Source organism: Anastrepha obliqua, chromosome 1, assembly GCF_027943255.1.
Source record: "Anastrepha obliqua isolate idAnaObli1 chromosome 1, idAnaObli1_1.0, whole genome shotgun sequence".
NCBI lineage: Eukaryota > Metazoa > Arthropoda > Insecta > Diptera > Tephritidae > Anastrepha > Anastrepha obliqua.
In genome coordinates, this window is record NC_072892.1 from 147,183,228 (window position 1) to 147,205,619 (window position 22,392).

Below are 22,392 nucleotides of genomic sequence, written 5' to 3' on the forward strand. Positions count from 1 at the left end.
TTTTATAATCCAGCATCATATGAAGGCATATTGTCAATCAATTATCAGTCCCAAACCCATATCCGACAATAAAATCTTCCACAGACCCAAGAATGATAGAAAGAAGATTGCGCCCATCAGAGCGTACGTGACGTCACGTTTGCTGAGTTGTGCAGTACTGCCAACCATTTGCTCTTCGCTATAAATTTAGTGCTTTTTTATACCCAAACTATATTATTAAACAAAAAAAGGTTAAAAAAGGTCACTCTGAGAAGATATTAGTCCTAATGAAAAATTTTTTACTCTTATAAAATGTGATAATTTGAAAGTGCAAATTTATTTTTGGCTCCATTTAAGGTTATGCAAAAATATTAAATGCCCCTCTCTCAACTCTTCTTAAGATTGAAAACCTTTTAACACATTTTAAAAAAAGCCTTTAAATTTATTGAATGCGAATTAAAACCATAGAGGTGTAATCGTTTCTTACGGTCATCAATCCTTAGTGAGACTTAGGGCATTAAGAGTTATATTCATTGCAAAAATAAACAAGAAAATACCAGAAAATATTATACTAAAGAAACCATACTGACATTTTTACAAAAAGAGTACCTTATCTAGTTACATAACTTCAAATATAGCAAAAAAGTCGTTCCCTTAACAAAAGAGTCGCGCTTAACAAAAAAACCTCATAAATTAAATTGTACATAAGCATAACACATTTATTTATAAAAACGCACATTTTAAAGACAATTTGTCACGCATACAAAGCTCTTTAAGTGATTCAATAAAAATTTATTGGGTTATTTTCTTTGAATGGGCATTTTAGTGCGTTTTTATATCCAAAGCTAGGCAACACTGCAGTAGCGAGAGAGAGATTTGACTGCCGAAAGCAGAAGAACACCAACAACACCTGCAATCGCGGGTAATGCCACCAGATGTTAAAAAAAGTAAAGCTAAATAAGACTGAGTGAATTATTTAAATAATTATTAAAAAATGTATATTTTACAAAATTATAAACATGATATTTTAATTAGAACAGCTAGAAAAATGTCATGAAGAAAGAACTAAAACTCCGAGAATAAATAACAAAAAAAAATGCTAAATCAAGTTACGAAAATGGTAATCTGACCATACTGGAGCTAAAATCACGTAACTAGTTGTCAAATTCGCTGAGCGCAAAGTAACGGGACTACGATAGGCGCCATCTTATTATTCTTTCCATCATGCACAGACCCGCATGACCCGTATGACTTTACTCAGAGTTTTGTTGAGATGGAAGTTCGAACTCAGTCTGTTACTTAACGGAATACCCAGCATATTCCTGATTAGGTTTATGACTGTTAGTGAGTAGTACCAGTGTAACCGTCGTAGCCAAGTGGGTATAAAACATTAAATAATAGACGTAAAACATTTTTCTCTGTAGAAAAAGGCAGAGTGTATTTTTGAATTAAAAAGCATCTCTTAAAGAATCATCGCACGAAGGAACCGTCACTTAAATTAATAAGAAAATCGAAATCCCAGGAATCTTAAAGGAATATCAAATAATACCCACGTTTTTTGCGATTATTCTCAGCTTCTCAGCATAGATTTTGGTATCGTAACCACACTCTTGTAATCTCGATAGATCTTCTACTACACTGGAAGTACTGTTAGCTAATGTACTGGTATTTATAAATAACATTACCAGATTGACCACTTATGTAAAGGGTGATCAATTTAGAGGTATCTGATTTTAAACTGAAATAAAACAACGAAAATTCAAATTGATTGGGCAATCTTTATTGTAAAAACATTCATCACATTTGTTTTTTAAAGATAATCCCTTTCAAATGCTGGCCGCAACTGCACCATAATTCGACCATCCGTAAAAACCAATTTTGAATGACTTTAGTAAACTTGTCAGGCTTCCAATACCTCAATCGAAGCTTGTTTATTCACAAAACATTTAGACTTTACATATATAATTGGCGCGTACACCCTTTTTGGGTGTTTGGCCGAGCTCCTCCTCCTATTTGTGGTGAGTGTCTTCCACAAATGGAGGGACCTACAGTTTCAAGCCGACTCCGAATGGCAGATATTTTTTATGAGGAGATTTTACATGGCAGAAATATACTCGGAGGTTTGCCATTGCCTGCCAAGGGGCAACCGCTATTAGAAAAAACTTTTTCTTCATTTTCGTCTTTCACCGAGATTCGAACCTACGTTCTCTCTGTGAATTCCGAATGGTAGTTACGCACCAACCGCGGCCGCCTTTACATACCCCCACAAATAAATGTCCAAAGGTGTGATATCACACGATATTCGTGGTCAATCTACTGGTTCGAGACGAGAGTTAAATTGCTTACCGAAACGACTACGCAGTAAATTCATTGTTTCATGGGCTGTATGGCAAGTAGCGCCGTCCCTCGGGAACCAACTGGAGAAGTTGTGGAGATCACGAGCTTCAATTTCCGGCATCACAGCATCAAAAAGTGGTTTATCATGGCACGATGGCGTTCGCCCTTCACCTTTATATTGGCGCCAGTCTCGTCTTTGAAGAAATATGGGTCGATGATTCCTCCATCGCATGGGCCGGACCAAACGATTGTTTTCAATAGATGCAATGGCTGTCGGTTGGTTTTTGACTGGCATCGGGTTGCTCTTCAGCCCAAATATGGCAATTTTGCTTATTGACGTATCCATCGCTGAACACCATAAGTTGGTCTGAGCGCGCGATGAACACTTTTCACAGAGCGTCGATTTTCGTAATACAATTGTACGATTTGTAAACCTTTATGAGGCGTAAGTCTTTCCATGTTGAAATATCAATGAATACTGAAAAACAAAAAATGATTTATTTACATAGTTTGACAGTAGTCACGCGTGATCTGTCAAAAAACCCCTATTGGAAAATACTCGTATACCTCTAATCTGATCATTCTATATATCTACTCGTATGTAATATAAATTTTTTCTTTACATGTTTGAATTATTTCAAAGTAATTTTTATATAAAAATTATTATTTTTACTGTTTTCCTCTCTCCGTACACAAAATTTATGCTGCATCCGTTCTTTTATATTCAAGAACTTGAACCCACTGATTGGACGCCTAGTACCATTGGCGGCGGTATCCGCAGCAAATTGCATCAATGTTCCAATGATGAGACTACAGTAAGTTTTGATGTCTAAATTTAATTTTTTAATTTTTAATAAACATATGTATGTACATTATTGAGGGTTAAAATTTTTCTCTACTTTGTTTTGGCGACTGAAGTAATCTACTGACAATACTGAACAAAGTTGTCCATAGAATCATAGCTGTAAAATGGTATTCGAGACTCCTTATTTTTAATTTTAGTTATTGTTCCGCAATCGGTTTTATTTCATATTTTATTTTATCTGTTTTTTTTTTTTATTTGCTCAAACATCCCATTTTATGGGAGGCGCTTACACAACTTGACGGCAGCTCTGCTTCAAGTCAAATGTTTACATGTTTACTGTTTCAATAAGAACTAATACGAGTAGGTACAGGTGTAAATATGATATTATAGCAATAAATATGTTTCACTAATTTACTGAAGGAAATTTCTTATGATGTGGCAAAAATTCGGCAGAGCCGCTTTTTGAATGTCATTTATTTATTTTATTTTATTTTAATTTTTTTTTCGCTTTTGTCTCTATCCTTAAAAACAGTTATTTCTGACGTTTAAGTTGAATTTTGATCTTTGAGATATTAAGAGACAGAATTTTATCGCAAATATGTTGCGGTACATTTTAGTCCGTTATGTCACACTTATAATGAAAAATTATAACTCACTGTAAACAGAATATAAAGCAGTTTCGTATTTCGTTTATTATAAGTCTAAAACATAATTATTGTTTATACAGACCACTTAGATCTAATAAGAGCTTAAATTACTACTATATTACTATAATTATTAAATAAATTAGAAAAAAGAGTTTAGAAATTTATAAAATTCATTCTTTGAAACCGAAAAGTCTAGCGGAGTAGAACTCGAGCTCTCATTGAATTCTCTTAAAGCGCGGGCAATAGGAGCATTACGCGCATAATTCGTGTTAAGAAGTTTAAGATGAAATGGATAAGTATTGCGTAACGATCTAGTAGGAATATGAGAGTAAATGCAACGTAATAGGGATGAACAGTCCACTTCTCCTTTAATTACACTAAAAACAAAAGACAGTGAGAGTATAGACCTTCTACTCTTTAGAGGCTTTAAGTTAATTAAAATCAAACGGGAATGATAGGAAGGGCTAGGATTTGAGAATTTTAACGGCCTGAGAGCATATTTAAGGAACACCTACTGTACACGTTCAATTCTCTCAATAGCGAATTGGTGGCAAGGCCTCCAGTTAAATGTTGCATATTCTAATCTAGAGCGAACAATGGAAGTAAAAATTAATTTGTGAGTGTAAGGGTCCGAGAACATCGAGCTATTACGCCGTATAAAACCTAAGATTGAGTAAGAAGTGGACACAATAAAATTAATGTGACTGTTGAAAGAAAAATGTGAGTCAAAGATCACATCTAGATCTCTGAATTCATGAACAGATTGAAGTAAAGTATTATCAATGCTGTAAGATGACTGGAAAACCTTTTAGTTTTAGCGAAGGTAACATGAAAACATTTCTTAATATTGACAGAGTTACTGCACCAGCGAACGAGCGCATTAATTTCCGTTTGCAACATAGGAACATCCTCATTTTTTCTAATGGCCTAAAATATTGTCAAATCATCAGCATACAAAAGGAAGTTGGCAAATGAGAAACAGGTACAAATATCATTAATAAATAGAACGAAGAGGCCCTAAAATACTGCCTTGTGGCACCCCTGAAGATGCAATGAAAGGTTCCGAACATTCACCCTCAATCGTTACCACACATCGTCTATCGGATAAATAAGATTTCAACCATTGAAAGAAAACAGAATGAAAACCAAGCGAGTCTAATTTAATTAATAGAATTGTATGAGAAACTCTATCAAATGCTTTAGAAAAGTCCGTGTAAACACAATCGACTTGAAAACCTTCAGCAAAAGTTCCAAAATAATATTCACCAAAGGCAGCCAGGTTGAAGACTGTAGACCTACCTGAGATAAATCCATGCTGATTGGGCGAGATTAAGCTCTTAGTTGCAAAGTATATTTTTTCTTTTGCAATTTCTTCGAAAAGTTTAGAAATGATAGAAAGCTTCATCATTTTTTTGCCACTCTTGAAAGTAGGGGTGATAGTTGTGATTTTCCAATCGTTGATAAAAACTTCCGAAGATAGAGTTTTATAAAAAACTAATTTGAGAGGAATGACAATAGCCGGGCAGTTTTTAAGAAAAATTACGGACAGCCCATCCTTATCAGTCTGCAAAGAAGGTTTTAAACCCAAAATCCCATTCTCAATGTCCAGAGAAACAAGGTTTAAATAGCCAAAATTCAAAGATGAAAGTGGATTATCATTACAAGAGGAAAAAGGGGGCGTATCATCACTAGTGAAATTAAATTTGAAAAAATCGGCCAACAAACTGGCTACGTAAACAGGAGTAGACGCTGATTTGTCATTAAAACGAACCGCAGAAGGGACTCCAGCGCTTGACTTTTTAGATTTAACAAATCGCCAAAAGGCCTTAGGATTAGACTTCATATTCTCTTCAATCCGAAGAATATAGTTCCTGCACAAAATTTTATTTAAACACTTGAATTTTTCTAAGCAATGCTTGTAATTTATAAAGATAGATTCATTCTTAGATTCTAAAAATTGCTTGTCAAGCTTATTCCGCTTATTTTTAAGTTGATAAGTGTACCATGGAAGTTTAAAAGGTTGTTTTTTAAATTGTGGTACATATTTCATAAGCAAGTGCGCTTTAAAGGTAGAATATCACTCAACAATATCTAATTCAGAAAGCAAATCTACCCGATTGATGTCATGTAAAATGCTGTTTAACCTAAAAAAGTCACAAGAGGAGACATTGAAAGACTGTGCTTACAGAAGTTAGTAGACCAAGAAACATTCGGAAAATTAAAATCCCCAAAAACACTACTATGGTTATCATCAGCCTTATTTAGAACTAGGGAAACAATGTTGTCCGTATGCGACTTGTAAAGATCAAAATTACTATTAGGCGGTGTAAGATACAAGTAAGTATAAAGAGCCATGTCGAGATGATCCCTTTATACAAACACACAATTGACCAAAAAAATTGATCACATATAATCTTGTGAATTACGCTGGTAATTAAAATGGTAATTTAAAATGCAAAATAAATTTAAAATAAAACTTTTCTTATGTGGTACCTTCAAGCTCCGGGCTTCCTTAATATGTACATATTTAATATTTATGGTCGTCTTCGATTCGCCACTACTCTGTTCGCTATGTTTGGGCTCTTTTCTGCTGACGAAAAAAAAGTTCGATTAGCAATAAAAGCGTGTTTTTTAGTTTTTTTTTTAACTATTTTTTTTTAGTATATGTAGATCTTTACGATACTATTACACAACCGCACACTAAATACTAACCTCAATGGTGGTCTTGAAACTAAAAATTCCCAATTTTTGTTTAAAAAAATACCCAATTCATGTTTCTACCGGTGAGGCAATATTGGCAAATGTTATAAAAATGCACATTTTTCAGCGCTCTCACGGGAAAAAGAGTTTCCCATCTAGTCATCTATGTTGTGTGTTCCGAGTCGATCAGATTTTTAGAAGCCAGTGAAAATTAAGCTCGAAGATTCCGTTACATACATACATACATACAACCCCAGCTAATAAAAGTGTGTCTTGGTTGGTCACTGCACTCGTTCTTCGTGACTATTTCGCCAAAAATTCCATGCATATCGTTCCGCAACCACCGTATTCGCCTGATTTGGCTCCGTGTGACTTCTGGCTATTCCCAAAACTCAAGAGACCACTCCGGGGAACGCGTTTCGAGTCGATTGAGGAGATAAAAGCTGAATCGAAGAAGGTGCTGATGGCTACACCGGAAATGGACTATTTGGCATGTTTCGGGGATTGGAAAAAACGTTGGCATAAGTGTATTTCATCGAGAGGGGATTATTTTGAAGGGGATGAAATTGATTTACAAGAATAAATACAGATTTTTCATTTCACAATCAAATTCACCTTACTTTTTGCCCACAGGTAAAAAAAGAAAATATTAATCCTGGCAATCCTAATAAGGATAATGGAAAACTTTTATCAAATTATTGCATTGTCATCGGTCCTTGATAGGTGTGCAAAATTCCAAGTCGATCAGAGTTTTAGAAGCCAGTGAAAATTAAGCTCAAAGATTCCGTTACATACATACATATGTACATACATACATACATACATACATACATACATACATACAACCCGAGCTAATAAAAGTGTGTTAATTAGCATGCGAAAGCAATAACAAAGTTATTGAATAAAATTCGCCACTGGCGAGTGTGGTTATGCCTCATAAAATTGGTGTTAAAACCTATATTTACCTTTTTATATTAAGCAAGTTTCATTACTAATACTCATTAAGTGCTTTAAAAAAAATGCCATTTTTGGTAGCTTCAGTGCTGTAAATTTATCGTTGCTTGATCTGTTCGCCACACGCTAAGGCATGGAAAATCGAATACGGTTAATACATCATTATAAGCAGCTAAATAACTTCTTTTGAATGGGGTACTAAACTTTTTCATCGAATAAATAAATATAAATTTAGGAGAAAGTATATGCTTCGATCGGTGGTTGCCGTACACCAAAGGGTTGGTGTGTAATTACCATTCGGAAGTGCATTACCGAATAATAGAAAAAGTTTTTTGTAATAGCGGTTCCCCCTCGGCAGGCAATGGCCATGAAGAAGTTCCTCAAAAAAAAAATCTGCCGTTCGGAGTCGGCTTAAAACTGTAGGTCCCTCCATTTGTTGAACAACATCAAGACGCACACCACAAGTAGGACGAGGAGCTCGGTCAAATACACAATAAAGGGTGTAAGAGCCAATTATATATAAATGTTTCGACCATGAGTCCAGATTTAGAGGATCGATTCAAAATTCGGAGTATGACGTTTTTTCTACTTGACTAAGGTTGATAAAATGTATATTCCGAGTATTTTTTTTTTATCACACTATATAATATAATATTATATTGAAAAATATAGTTAATTATAGTGAATAAATCTCTTTATGAAATGTTTACTATTTTACTGTTAGAGCTTTTTTTTATTCTTGACTAAGCCAACAAATTGGGCCCGGAGCCCGTTCTGCCATCAAAGTCACGGTTAGCAAACGGGTTACTTCAGCCCACAAGCGAGCTAAGCAGGCTGAGAGACGCTGCAGATGGGCAAAACTGTTGTTACCTGTCATGTCCGACCGACTGTCGTAGATCCTCCTGTCATTAAGCAGATGGGACTGTAGGCAGCTGGTTGGACTGATGACGGGCCACTTTCTATGGGCGAAACACATCTCGGACAGTGCACTCTGCCCAACATATGGAGAGGAGGTTGAGACGATGGACCACTTTCTGTGCGTCTGCCCGGCCTTCGCTCGAATAAGGCTTGCGGCTTTTTTCACTGATGTGCTAAGAAGCGGCCATTTTGGCTCCTTCGTACCACAAGATGTACTCAGATTTCTTCGGAGATTGGGGAGATTTAAAGAAAAAGAAAATTAAAAAGGCAACCCGAGTGCAGAACATTTTTTATTATATTATATAATTAAGTGAATAAAATTCTTTATGAAATTTTTACACCTAATTGTGGTGTCAAAATGTGGCCTCACCCCAAAAATAGTACACTGGCTATATACAGCAGTGGTACGACCTATCATGACACACGGCGTCTTAGTCTGGTGGCCAATACTTGAGAAAAGCACAACAGTAAAACGCCTAGAAAGTATTCAAAGGGGCGCTAGTCTCTGCATAAGCGGGGCACTAAAGACAGCGATGAATGTCATGCTGCACTTATTACCGATTGAGGCTTACAGCAAACAGCTGACGGCGAAATCAGCACTTAGATTAAGAGAATCTTCTAACTTAACCATTAACAGAAAGGGTTACGCTAGAATACTAGACGAATACCCCTTCCTACATCAAACGACAGACAGACTTGCATTTAAACACATCCTTTACGACAACTTTCCCAACGAGAGAAGACTAGACAATGGGGTAATGGACAATAGAAGCGGAATCAGCATCTATACTGACGGTTCGAAGCTAAATGATCAAGTAGGCGGAGGCCTTCATTCTGAAGGAATGAATGCCAACATCTCATTGCGATTACCGGATCACTGCAGTATATTTCAAGCTGAAATATTGGCTATCAGTGAAGGTCTGCTAGCCCTAAATAAAAGTGTCCTTACCACAAGAGATATACTATTAACATATATTCAGATAGCCAATCGGCCCGGAAAGCTTTAACATCGCCTAATGCAACTGCAAAGTAGATGAACTAGCGAGATTGGGTACCACATTACCGATCCAACCAGACAAAGCGAGCATACCTATACATTTAGCAACTTGTAAAATGCGTATAGTTAAACACACTATCAGTGCTGCCAACAGGCTATGGTCTCAGGCCCTGACCTGTGCAACTAGTAGAATGACGTGGCCGGAATGGAATATGGGCCGCACAAACCGACTATTGAAACTAAATAGAAAAAATATGAGAAATCTTCTCGGGGTCCTAACCGGGCATTGTCTGATTGGTAGGCATGCCAGTAGACTGGGAGCACCCTATAACGACTATTGCAGAAGCTGTAACGACATTGAAGAAGAAGAGACTATAGAATGCACCCGGCTCTGGATAGAAGAAGGTTCAGTATTTTTGGAAAAAGTTCCCTGAATAACTTGGCAGAAGTAGCCAATATAAAAATAACAAGTCTTGTTAGATTTATTAAAGCCACAGGTTGGTTCAATGAGGAAAATGTAAAGTGAGGAGAGGAACAGCCCCGGTGGTATCACAACGGGCCTACAACAGGCCTAGGTGTGTCAACCGACAACCGCTTATATTAATACCTACCTACCTACACCTAGTTTTTTTTTATTGTCGAATACTTTTATGTTTCTTATATATTTTTTAATAACTTTTTTTTATTTAAAAGTAGGTAAATGGAATTTTTTGACGTGATAACGTCTTATAATTCGATTTAACAGACTGCACGCACGAAAAAATGTGTCGTTACCTTGCTCATTAGTGTTACCTTGCTCATATGTCGTTACCTTGAATGAACTGCAAGCGAAAGCGCGGAATGAACAAAGCAAACGAACGGCAACGTTCGACATCTGGCTCTGTCCTACTTGAGTGAGCATATATATGTATGTATATGCGCATATGTAGGTATGTAAATTCACATACTTGTATTTGCATATGCCTTCTTATTGATTATTATTAATTTGATTTACTTGAAGAATTTAAAATAAAACCAAGTTTGTTAATAATACCTGTTGTTTTAATGTTATTATTATTTTTTGACGTGATAACGTCTTATAATTCTATGTAGCCAGCTGCACGCACCAAAAAATGCGTCGTTATCTTGCTCATGCGTCGTTACCTTGCTTGAACAGCATGTTATGTTATGTTATGTTATGTTATGTTATGTTATGTTATGTTATGTTATGTTATGTTATGTTATGTTATGTTATGTTATGTTATGTTATGTTATGTTATGTTATGTTATGTTATGTTATGTTATGTTATGTTATGTTATGTTATGTTATGTTATGTTATGTTATGTTATGTTATGTTATGTTATGTTATGTTATGTTATGTTATGTTATGTTATGTTATGTTATGTTATGTTATGTTATGTTATGTTATGTTATGTTATGTTATGTTATGTTATGTTATGTTATGTTATGTTATGTTATGTTATGTTATGTTATGTTATGTTATGTTATGTTATGTTATGTTATGTTATGTTATGTTATGTTATGTTATGTTATGTTATGTTATGTTATGTTATGTTATGTTATGTTATGTTATGTTATGTTATGTTATGTTATGTTATGTTTATGTTTATGTTATGTTATGTTATGTTATGTTATGTTATGTTATGTTATGTTATGTTATGTTATGTTATGTTATGTAAAGTTTTAAATGATTAAAAAAATGTATTGTTTAAATTTTAAATATATTTATTGAAATAGTATCATTTCAAGCTAGGCATCCAGCTTGTGAAACGATTATTTTCTTTCTTGTGTCTTACATACTACGTACAAGCGTTTTTATAGTAATTTTTGTCAATGCAATCCAATAACAATTTTTCGGTGTTTACTTGTGTAATATGATTCTAGCATTCACGCGCCGCACATAAAATAATTACGTTAGCTATGTTTGCGTTTACTTTCAAGTGTAATGAACCTTTTAAGAAATATGATACTCTATTTAAACGGCACAGCACAGTGAATGCATAAGTGGACAATAAATTAAAAACCAAAAACAAAATGTTTATGAATATTAATGTTAAGGCATATCCGACTTATAATCATACTACAGTTATGTTATGTTATGTTATGTTATGTTATGTTATGCTATGTTATGCTATGTTATGTTATGTTATGTTATGTTATGTTATGTTATGTTATGTTATGTTATGTTATGTTATGTTATGTTATGTTCTGTTATGTTATGTTTATGTTATGTTATGTTATGTTATGTTATGTTATGTTATGTTATGTTATGTTATGTTATGTTATGTTATGTTATGTTATGTTATGTTATGTTATGTTATGTTATGTTATGTTATGTTATGTTATGTTATGTTATGTTATGTTATGTTATGTTATGTTATGTTATGTTATGTTATGTTATGTTATGTTATGTTATGTTATGTTATGTTATGTTATGTTATGTTATGTTATGTTATGTTTATGTTTATGTTATGTTATGTTATGTTATGTTATGTTATGTTATGTTATGTTATGTTATGTTATGTTATGTTATGTTATGTTATGTTATGTTATGTTATGTTATGTTATGTTATGTTATGTTATGTTATGTTATGTTATGTTATGTTATGTTATGTTATGTTATGTTATGTTATGTTATGTAAAGTTTTAAATGATTAAAAAAATGTATTGTTTAAATTTTAAATATATTTATTGAAATAGTATCATTTCAAGCTAGGCATCCAGCTTGTGAAACGATTATTTTCTTTCTTGTGTCTTACATACTACGTACAAGCGTTTTTATAGTAATTTTTGTCAATGCAATCCAATAACAATTTTTCGGTGTTTACTTGTGTAATATGATTCTAGCATTCACGCGCCGCACATAAAATAATTACGTTAGCTATGTTTGCGTTTACTTTCAAGTGTAATGAACCTTTTAAGAAATATGATACTCTATTTAAACGGCACAGCACAGTGAATGCATAAGTGGACAATAAATTAAAAACCAAAAACAAAATGTTTATGAATATTAATGTTAAGGCATATCCGACTTATAATCATACTACAGTTATGTTATGTTATGTTATGTTATGTTATGTTATGTTATGCTATGTTATGTTATGTTATGTTATGTTATGTTATGTTATGTTATGTTATGTTATGTTATGTTATGTTATGTTATGTTATGTTATGTTATGTTATGTTTATGTTATGTTATGTTATGTTATGTTATGTTATGTTATGTTATGTTATGTTATGTTATGTTATGTTATGTTATGTTATGTTATGTTATGTTATGTTATGTTATGTTATGTTATGTTATGTTATGTTATGTTATGTTATGTTATGTTATGTTATGTTATGTTATGTTATGTTATGTTATGTTATGTTATGTTATGTTATGTTATGTTATGTTATGTTATGTTCTGTTATGTTATGTTATGTTATGTTATGTTATGTAAAGTTTTAAATGATTAAAAAAATTTATTGTTTAAATTTTAAATATATTTATTGAAATAGTATCATTTCAAGCTAGGCATCCAGCTTGTGAAACGATTATTTTCTTTCTTGTGTCTTACATACTACGTACAAGCGTTTTTATAGTAATTTTTGTCAATGCAATCCAATAACAATTTTTCGGTGTTTACTTGTGTAATATGATTCTAGCATTCACGCGCCGCACATAAAATAATTACGTTAGCTATGTTTGCGTTTACTTTCAAGTGTAATGAACCTTTTAAGAAATATGATACTCTATTTAAACGGCACAGCACAGTGAATGCATAAGTGGACAATAAATTAAAAACCAAAAACAAAATGTTTATGAATATTAATGTTAAGGCATATCCGACTTATAATCATACTACAGTTATGTTATGTTATGTTATGTTATGTTATGTTATGTTATGTTATGTTATGTTATGTTATGTTATGTTATGTTATGTTATGTTATGTTATGTTATGTTATGTTATGTTATGTTATGTTAAAGTATATTATGTTATGTTAATGTTAACTCATTCTCTATATCCATACAAAATATCTATCACACAAATAAAATTAAAATTTTCTTTTGAAAAATGCAACCATTCAATTAGTATTTTCTTATGACGTTATCACGTTAAACTATCGTCAGTAAACCGACTTTACAGACAACCTCTTTTTTTTCAAAAACAGCGGAATTCAGTTATATTTTCAGTTTTACGCTCTTTAGCGGAGGATTCAAGGCGCATTCATTAAAGGTGGTGGCACTAGACCAACAACACTGATCTGAACGTTTGTATTGACATACTGGAAAACAAATAATGACATTCAAATAAAACATTCTGAGCTGACAGCCACTTGGACACGGCGAAAAAAAAGAACTCAGCTGATTTACCAACACCACCTTTAATAGATTCGCCTTGGGAAGATTTTGAGCAAAATAAACATCAAAGATTGCATGTCTTGTACCCTAAAACGACATACGTACACACACTTTCTTTAAAAAAAAATTAACAAAAAATTTGATTGATTAAAATTATGTATTGTTTGATTTTTTAGAGAATTGAAAAACGGTGTCACCTTGCTGAATGAAAAGAACGACGAATTGGGCGTTTCGAAGAAAGCGGCTGCAGTTGGCATCACGGCTGTTGTGGCTAGTCGCATTGCCATGGCCACTCCTGGAATGTGTAGGTGTTATCCGATACATACATACATACTCATATGCACATATCTCCAATATTTTTATTAATTCTCTTTTGCATATTTTTCTTACTTATACTTTCAACAGTTCTAACCCCTCTATTGATTCAAACATTGGAAAAACGTGGCTTCCTCAAGCGCTTTCCAAAGGCTAGTGCACCCATTCAAACCCTCTTCTGTGGTTTTGTTCTAATTTTTGCCACTCCATTGGGATGCGCATTCTTTAGTCAGCGTGCTTCGATTGGGGTATGTTTAAATATCACTCTAAATATGAAATTATATTCGCTTACACCAAATTTCACAATCTATTTATGTATGTGCTTACAGGTGGACAGATTGGAAGAGGACGTACAACAAAATATCAAAAAACATAATCCCGAGCTTACCGAAGTATGGTTTAACAAGGGTTTGTAAGCAAAGAGCTTAGCTTTTTCGAGACTTTTTTAACTGATTTTGCATTTCGAAAGGACAATAATATATTCCAATTAGTTTGTTGTAAGCGCTGATAGTGGAGAATTTTGTTAGAAAATAATATTTAAAAAAAGTATGGAATTTAGTTTCCTCTAAGGAATACTCATACATACAAACAAATGTACTATATGTAAATCTGCATATAAACAGTTATGGATGTCTATACGTTTTCCAACACTTATATTAATTTAGTAATACAAAAATATGTATTTCTATTAGCAGTCAAATTGGATAGTCTCCATAATTTTGATAGCGCATCATTGACATTGCATATCTTTCCCAAAGCAGGGCTTTTGAAAATTGTAAAGAAATACCTCATTTTAGAAATTACATTCGCTGTATTGCTCTTGCTTAATGATAATTTACTTAATATTACTTTAAAGTGTTTACTTCATTTTTACAAATGTTTGTATGGAAATTACTTATTAAAAGGAGCAGAAAAATGTAGCGTAGATATGTTAATTATTACATACAAAATAAAGACTATTTTTGAATTAATGTAACTTCAACCATTGAGTAAGATTTATTATTTTTTATTTCGATTATGATTATCACTACGGAAGTCGACGGTACTATTTCCTTGTTTGCATGACCGATTTTTGTGGTAGCCTGATGGAATAAGAATGGATATAGACTTCAAAGATCTTATTCAGAAAAATGAGATAAATTAATTCAGTTAGCTATCAGGAAGATAAGAGCAGAGTGGAACGATACGAGCGTTACCTAATATGCATGCAGAAGGTACTCCGCAAGGTGGGGTACTATCGCCGCTATTTTGGTTACTTGTAGCAAATGAACTGCTCAAGAAATTTGACGGAGGGGCACCAAAACTAGAAGCGTATGCAGATGACATAGCTACAGTAGTTACAGGAAAGTACCTGGACAGGGTTGGTGTCGAAATTCTGTATGTACAAAATTCTAAAAACAAAATTCTGCTCTTTTAAAATTCTGCTTTTTTAAAATTCTGCTTTCTAAAATTCTGTATTACAAAATTTTGTATTAAAATATGTTAACAATGTTAAAGAGGTAATGTAATTATTTAATTTATTATTATTATTATTTTTTATTATTATTCGAGATATTAAATAAAAAAAAAATAATAATAATAATTTTTTCTTCAGTTTCGATAGAATCCACAGTATTTTTGTGTAGAACTCCTTTTTGCGTGGGCGGCCTGTGGCCGCGCTTCAAAAAAATAACCCTCATCAGTCCGACTCCGGCTACGCAATAATTTTGCTGAGCAAGGAACAGTCGCAAGAAGGCCTTATCATCGAAACCCACCAGTTCGGACGGAGGAAACGATCGCTGCTGTACCTGCAGCTATACAAAGCAATCCAAGGGTTTCAATAAGAAGCTTATCTGCTCAACTTGGTGTCAGCCGACAGTCTTTGCAAACAATAATGCACAAAGATTTAGACTTATTTCCCTACAAAATTCAAATGGTTAACAAACTGAATGCAGCAGACTTGCCGATTCGCTTGGAATTTTGCCAGAAGATCCTGAAAATGGTGGAAGAAGACCAAAACATGTTAAACTGCCTTTTCATGTCTGATGAGGCCCATTTCGATTTAAACGGCAATGTGAACAAACAAAATTTTCGAATATGGAGTACTTCTAACCCACAGATACTCCACGAGACGGAATTGCATCCTCTTCGCGTGACAGTGTGGTGTGGGGTTTCTTCACGCTGTATTGTCGGGCCTTATTTTTTTGAAGAAAATGGTCACACCGTTACGGTTACTGGAGACCGTTATTTGAAAATGCTGAAAGAATTTTTCTATCCAGAACTACGCCGAAAGAGAATTCCTTTCAACTCTGTGTGGTTTCAACAAGATGGGGCAACGTCTCACATAGCCCAGACTGTTATGACAGAGTTGCGACGAAAATTTCCCAATAAACTGATTTCAAGAAACTCCGAATTTCGTTTCCCCAGGTCGCCTGACCTTACTGCACCTGACTTTTTCTTATGGGGTTTATGTAAACAAGAAGTTTATAAAACAAAGCCAACAAATTTGGATGAACTAAAACAATCCATTCGGGCAACAATTGCGGCTATTCCTCTCGCAACTCTCAAAGCAGCAATGAACCACTTTTTACTAAGATGCCGCACTTGTGTCAACGAGCATGGGGGGCATTTAAATTCAATTATTTTTAAAACTAGTTAAGCTACATTTAATAAAATTTAATGAACTTCAACTTGAAAAAAAAAATAAATGAATTCCATACACTAAAAAAAAAGTTATTTGAGTTTCTTAATGTAGCAAAATTCATCAGCCACCCTGTACATATGTATATTTATGGAATAAATGTTTATTTTGTTACTTCTTGTATGACGAAAATCACAAAACTTGAATAAAACAGAATTTTTCGCATTAAACATGCAGAATTTTGAAAAAGCAGAATTTTGGAAAGCAGAATTTTAAAAAGCAGAATTTTAAAAAAGCAGAATTTTAAAAAGCAGAATTTTGTCATCCAGAATTTTGTAATACAGAATAATGACACGCTCCCCCTGGACACCATCAGAAATGTGATGAACAATACACTTAAAACTGTACACCAATGGATATCTCGCGCGGGGCTAGGGATAAACGCAGAAAAAACAGACATGATACTTTTTACTAGGAAGTATAAGATCCCGGCATGGAACCTCTCGAAGTTACGCCACAACGAACTATATTACTTCTCACAGATCATGCAAGGTACCTCGAAATAATACTGGACAGAAAATTGTTGTGGAAGCACAATGTTGAGGAACGGGTAAAAAAGGCCAGTAATGCGCTTTACGCATGTAAAATAATGCTGGGCGTAACTTGGGGTCTATCACCCACTCTGATGCATTGGTGCTACACGCCAGTAGTTAGACCGATAGTGCTGTATGGGGCCTTAGTATGGAAGGCTGCGACAAGAAAACTGACATACTTAATGTCACTGGAAAGGATTCAGCGACTCTGTGCTCTGCTGCTCTGTGTATAATAGGAGCGATGAAAACCACTCCAACGGCGGCGCCGGAAACGATACTCGATACTCAGCATGCCACCTATTGACCTTATGACGGAAAATCTGGCAGCGAAATTCGTGGGGAGATTATTGGCTGCTGGAGTATTCACCTGTAGAACCTTCAGACATAGCTGAATAGGAAAGAAGAGTTCAGGTGGTATAGACTACATGACTCCGTACTTTAATTGGGAAAGAAGGTTTCGTACTACAATCGAAGAGGAGGGATGGCACAAAGGCAAGAAGCCTGGCCATAGGACTTTCCACATCTACGCAGATGGCTCTAAAACTTTAGGCGGAGTTGGAGCGGGCATTTACTGCTCAAAACTAGAGATTAGGCAGCGTATCAATCTGTCAGACTAGAGCAGTATTTTCCAAGCGGAAGTTTTTGCTGTGGGGAAAGAAGGAAAGCTAGCATACACAAGAACAAGAAAGAACTCAATAATTTATATATACGTGGACAGTCAAGCAGCAATAAAAGCAATAAGCTCATATTGTATTAAGTGCAAAAATGATCAACGGAGCAGGGAGGCCATAGAAAGGCTAGTCGCAAACAGAAGACTGTATATATATTGGGTACCTGGTGACAAAGGCATTATGGGAAACGAAATAGTAGATCAGATAGCAAAAAGTGCTGTTAGACTATCATTTGAACAAGAGAACGACATACCAAAACCGCTAAATGCAATATACAACGAAATGGACGACTACATGAAAAAGGGAGTGGAAGCTAGGTGGACTAATCTGACCACATGCAAAACAGCAAAAGTTACGTGTAAACGACAAAAAAATGACTAAATTCGTACTTACGCTCTCGCGAAAGGACTATAGTTCTGCAGGTATGCTGACAGGTCATAATCTATTGGCTACAGATGTGTAGAAGATAGGGATAGCTAACACGGACAAATGCAGGAAATACAGAGAGAATTGTTGAGGAAACTTTAGAACACCTTCTGTGCGTTTGTCCGGCATTATTAAAAACGCGTTTAAAATGCCTCGGAGTTCCATTGTTTGAGGGTCTGGAAGATGTCTCAAAAGCGGATCTCCCAGCTCTGCTTAGATTCGCCACAAGCGTTGACATCCTGCATGAAGTCTACTTTCAGTATTCATAAAGGTCGGCCTCCATGTGGTATCGCTAGGGACCAAAAAGTCTATGCGTGGCTTAATGCCAACCATGTTAACCTAACCAAATTCAGTTATGAATTTACAGTTTATCAAGAAAGTGTTTTGACATACTAAAATATTCAAGTTATTTGTACTTCTTTAACTAAAACCATCGCTTCTCTTTGAATTCGTAGTAAATTTCCAAATTATTTACAACTAGCAAACCCGGCCCCCTTCGCTGGGCACACTAAAATAGAATAGATATGGTTTAGAACAGAAAATATGTATATGGTTTTCATATTACTTATTTCTTTATTTTTTATTCAAGCGCTTTGGCATAAACAATATTTTTTGTTTTTCTATTTGTTTTTGAGTAAATATAAAATATAAATTGAAAATCAGGAAAAAAGAAGATTGCTTTTAAATTTCAAATCAACGCATATGAATAACTAAGAAACAATCATCTTTTTTCCTGATCATCCATGAAAATTCGTTTCAATTTATATGTTTTATTAAGCATTGGAGCTTTTTTAACCATTATCCATTTATATTTTTCAAAAAAAAAAAAAAACGAAAAAAAATTTTTTTTCCACGAACACATAATTTCATTCGGATTTCACATTAAATTCTCAAATTTCGTAAGAAATTATTCACTGTTCCAAAATCCACTCCAAAAAAATTCACAAACAATTTTTACATGTTGCACTTACGTTTTTTCCTTATGGCATCCAAATCAGAAAGAAATATTGACACATTGTTTGTTGTAAGTTTGGTTTAATTCGGTGCAAAGACACGGCGGATCCACGTTTTGGCATATATTTCGAGACCCTAGTCATCAATAGGTATGAAAATTACCCCGTATTAAAGCACTTATCAACAGCTTTCATTTGATACCCATATTGTACATACACAACCAAAGGTTACCCGGGTCCACGTTTTGACCTATATCTCGAGACCCCAGTAGCGGCATGAAAAATACTCTGTACTAAGGCATTCACCAACAGCTTCAATTTGATATCCATATTGTACAAACACATTCTAGGCTCCACGTTTTGGTCTCTATCTCGAGACCCCAGTCACGGAGTGGCATGAAAAATACTCTGAACTAAAGCACTCACCAACAGCTTCCATTTGATACCCATATTGTACATACACGTTCGAAGGTTACCCGGGTCCACGTTTTGACCTATATCTCGAGACCCTATCTACCAATAGGTATTCAAACTATACGGAAACCATCTTCAATACCTACTTAACAATGTGTGTAAGTTTGGTTTAATTCGGTGCAAAGACACGGCGGGTCCACGTTTTGGCATATATTTCGAGACCCTAGTCATCAATAGGTATGAAAATTAACCCGTATTAAAGCACTTATCAACAGCTTTGATTTGATACCCATATTGTACATACACAACCAAAGGTTACCCGGGTCCACGTTTTGACCTATATCTCGAGACCCCAGTCACGGAGCGGCATGAAAAATACTCTGTACTAAAGCATTCACCAACAGCTTCAATTTGATATCCATATTGTACAAACACATTCTAGGGTCCACGTTTTGGTCTCTACCTCGAGACCCTAGTCACGGAGCGGCATGAAAAATACTCTGAACTAAAGCATTCACCAACAGCTTCCATTTGATACCCATATTGTACATACACGTCCGAAGGTTACCCGGGTCCACGTTTTGACCTATATCTCGAACCCTATCCACCAATAGGTATCCAAACTATACGGAAACCATCTTCAATACCTTCTTAACAATGTGTGTAAGTTTGGTTTAATTCGGTGCAAAGACACGGCCGGTTAGCGAACACACACAAAAAGTTGACTTTATTTTATAAATAACTAGCATTTCCCAGTGGGCTTCGCACCACCATACATAAAATGTTTTTTTTATATCGCAAGAAATTTTTCATATTAAGTTTTCTTTATAGAACTCGTAAAATATTTAAACAGTTGAATTAGTTGATTTTTTTCAACATACTTTCTAAAGATGTCACAATAGCCTTTTCTGTACTTTTTTAAAATTTGATTGTGGTGGTCACCTATATACAGGTAAGGTGAAAGAGCCGATAAAAACTTATAATTAAACTTTGATTCTTTAATTTCCATTTCAATTTTTTACGCTAAATAAATTAGCTAAAATAAATAAAGTTAAAAATGTTTTTCCAGTTCCTTGAATGCTCCAGTTTTTATTATATTTTCGTCCAAAATTAATATTAACATAATACACTTACAACCACATTAGTACAACAGAAGGGCTCATAAGCGGCTGTGTATTTGTTGTTGTTTTTCCCATACAGGCATTTCGTATGAGAGGAAACCATTACTCACATAAAATGTCATAACTCAGGAACAGCTGCACCGATTTCAATCAAACTTCACACAAACCACCTCCTCAAAGATAGAAAAGAACTCTAAAATTTTTGTGTCAATCGGTTTGGCGGTTCTTCAGTTATAAGATTACCAAGGAAATGTAACTTCTTTATATATATATAGATATAAGATTTTTTTCAGTTTGTGTCCGAAAAATCCAAATATCTTACGGAACCCTATTTTTTTCCAAAATAAAATATAATCTATGTTACTCGTGGATAATGTAGCTTTCGAATGGTGAAAACATTTTTAAAATCGGTCCAGTAGTTTTTGAGCCTATTCATTACAACCAAATAAACAAACAAAGTTTTCCTCTTTATAATATTAGTATAGATTACAATCATCAAAGCAATCCAGAAAAAAAATACAAAAACAAAACAAATTATTCTCTCAACTGTCCAAGAAGTGTTTTTACGTTTATTAAAAAAGAACGCTGAAATGCCTGGAAAACGGGTATGTTGTTGTTGTTGTAGCAGCAAAAGTATTCCCCATACATGTCCGGGGAGTACTGCTGGTGTCCTTGGTCGGCTACATAGTAAATCCGGGTCATTACGTTAATGCAGAACCCACTGTCGGGAGAACGAGGAAAATGTTCATCGTTTGTGGTGATTCAGTCGATCCATTAAAAAATAAAATAGGTAAAAGTGTGCAACTGTTATCAGAAACGTTTTATTTAGCACGACAAGCTATAACATAACTATAAAAATAATAAATGGTGCAAAAAATGAAAATAGGCTGGAGTCAAAATCTGCAAGTGGAAGACCACGGAAAATATCTGACCGCGCCTTACGTATTTTGTTGAGAAAAGTAGCCGAAAACCTGCAGATTTCGACAAGAAATCTTGCTAGAGCGCTTGGAGATGAGTGCGGGGTCGAAGTTTCTCATGCAAAAGTCCGCCAAGTTTCGCAAAGGCACAATTAAAATTAACGAGTTGCTCGAAAGAAGCCTCCACTCTCTGCACAGCGTATTAAAAAGTGGTCATCTTTCGCTAGAACATGCCTAGCTCAAGCAGATAGCTACTGGGATGATGTCTTATTCTGCGATGGGACTAAAATCAAGCTAAGTATATCACAACGAAGGGCCCAATTGAGTGTGGAGGCAACCATTAAGAGCTCTAGAAAGGCGGAATACTATAACGACAGTAAAGTATGACAAATTTTTCGTCATGGTGTGGGATGCATATCCAGCAAAATTTCTCAAAAAGTCTAAAAAATGACGTTGAAATTCAGAGATTTCTCAATAAAAACTATTATTATAGCTAGGAAATATAGCAAAATATTTGGTATTACATATAGATATTTATTGATTTAACTTAGTATACATCTTATTATTATAAAATATATTATTTAAAAAAAAAAAAATGTTTAATTAAAAAATAAGAGGATTATTTATCAATAAATATTAAAATTTAATAAATAAAAAAAAAAAAATTTAGTTAAATCT

The 22,392-nt window shown here is 34.3% G+C and overlaps 1 protein-coding gene across 2 annotated transcripts in view; it reads left to right on the plus strand.

The window, feature by feature from the left end:
* The window catches only part of LOC129236429 (sideroflexin-1-3), a 36,387-nt gene extending 21,406 nt beyond the window's left edge, over positions 1-14,981 (plus strand). For both annotated transcript variants that reach the window (XM_054870818.1, XM_054870817.1), the window contains exons 5-8: positions 3,046-3,131; positions 13,861-13,988; positions 14,090-14,247; positions 14,329-14,981. In XM_054870818.1, the coding sequence (XP_054726793.1) occupies positions 3,046-3,131; positions 13,861-13,988; positions 14,090-14,247; positions 14,329-14,415 (459 nt within the window). In that variant the 3' untranslated portion in view covers positions 14,416-14,981. The remainder of the gene's footprint in view (positions 1-3,045; positions 3,132-13,860; positions 13,989-14,089; positions 14,248-14,328) is intronic.
* The last annotated feature ends 7,411 nt before the right edge of the window (positions 14,982-22,392 follow it).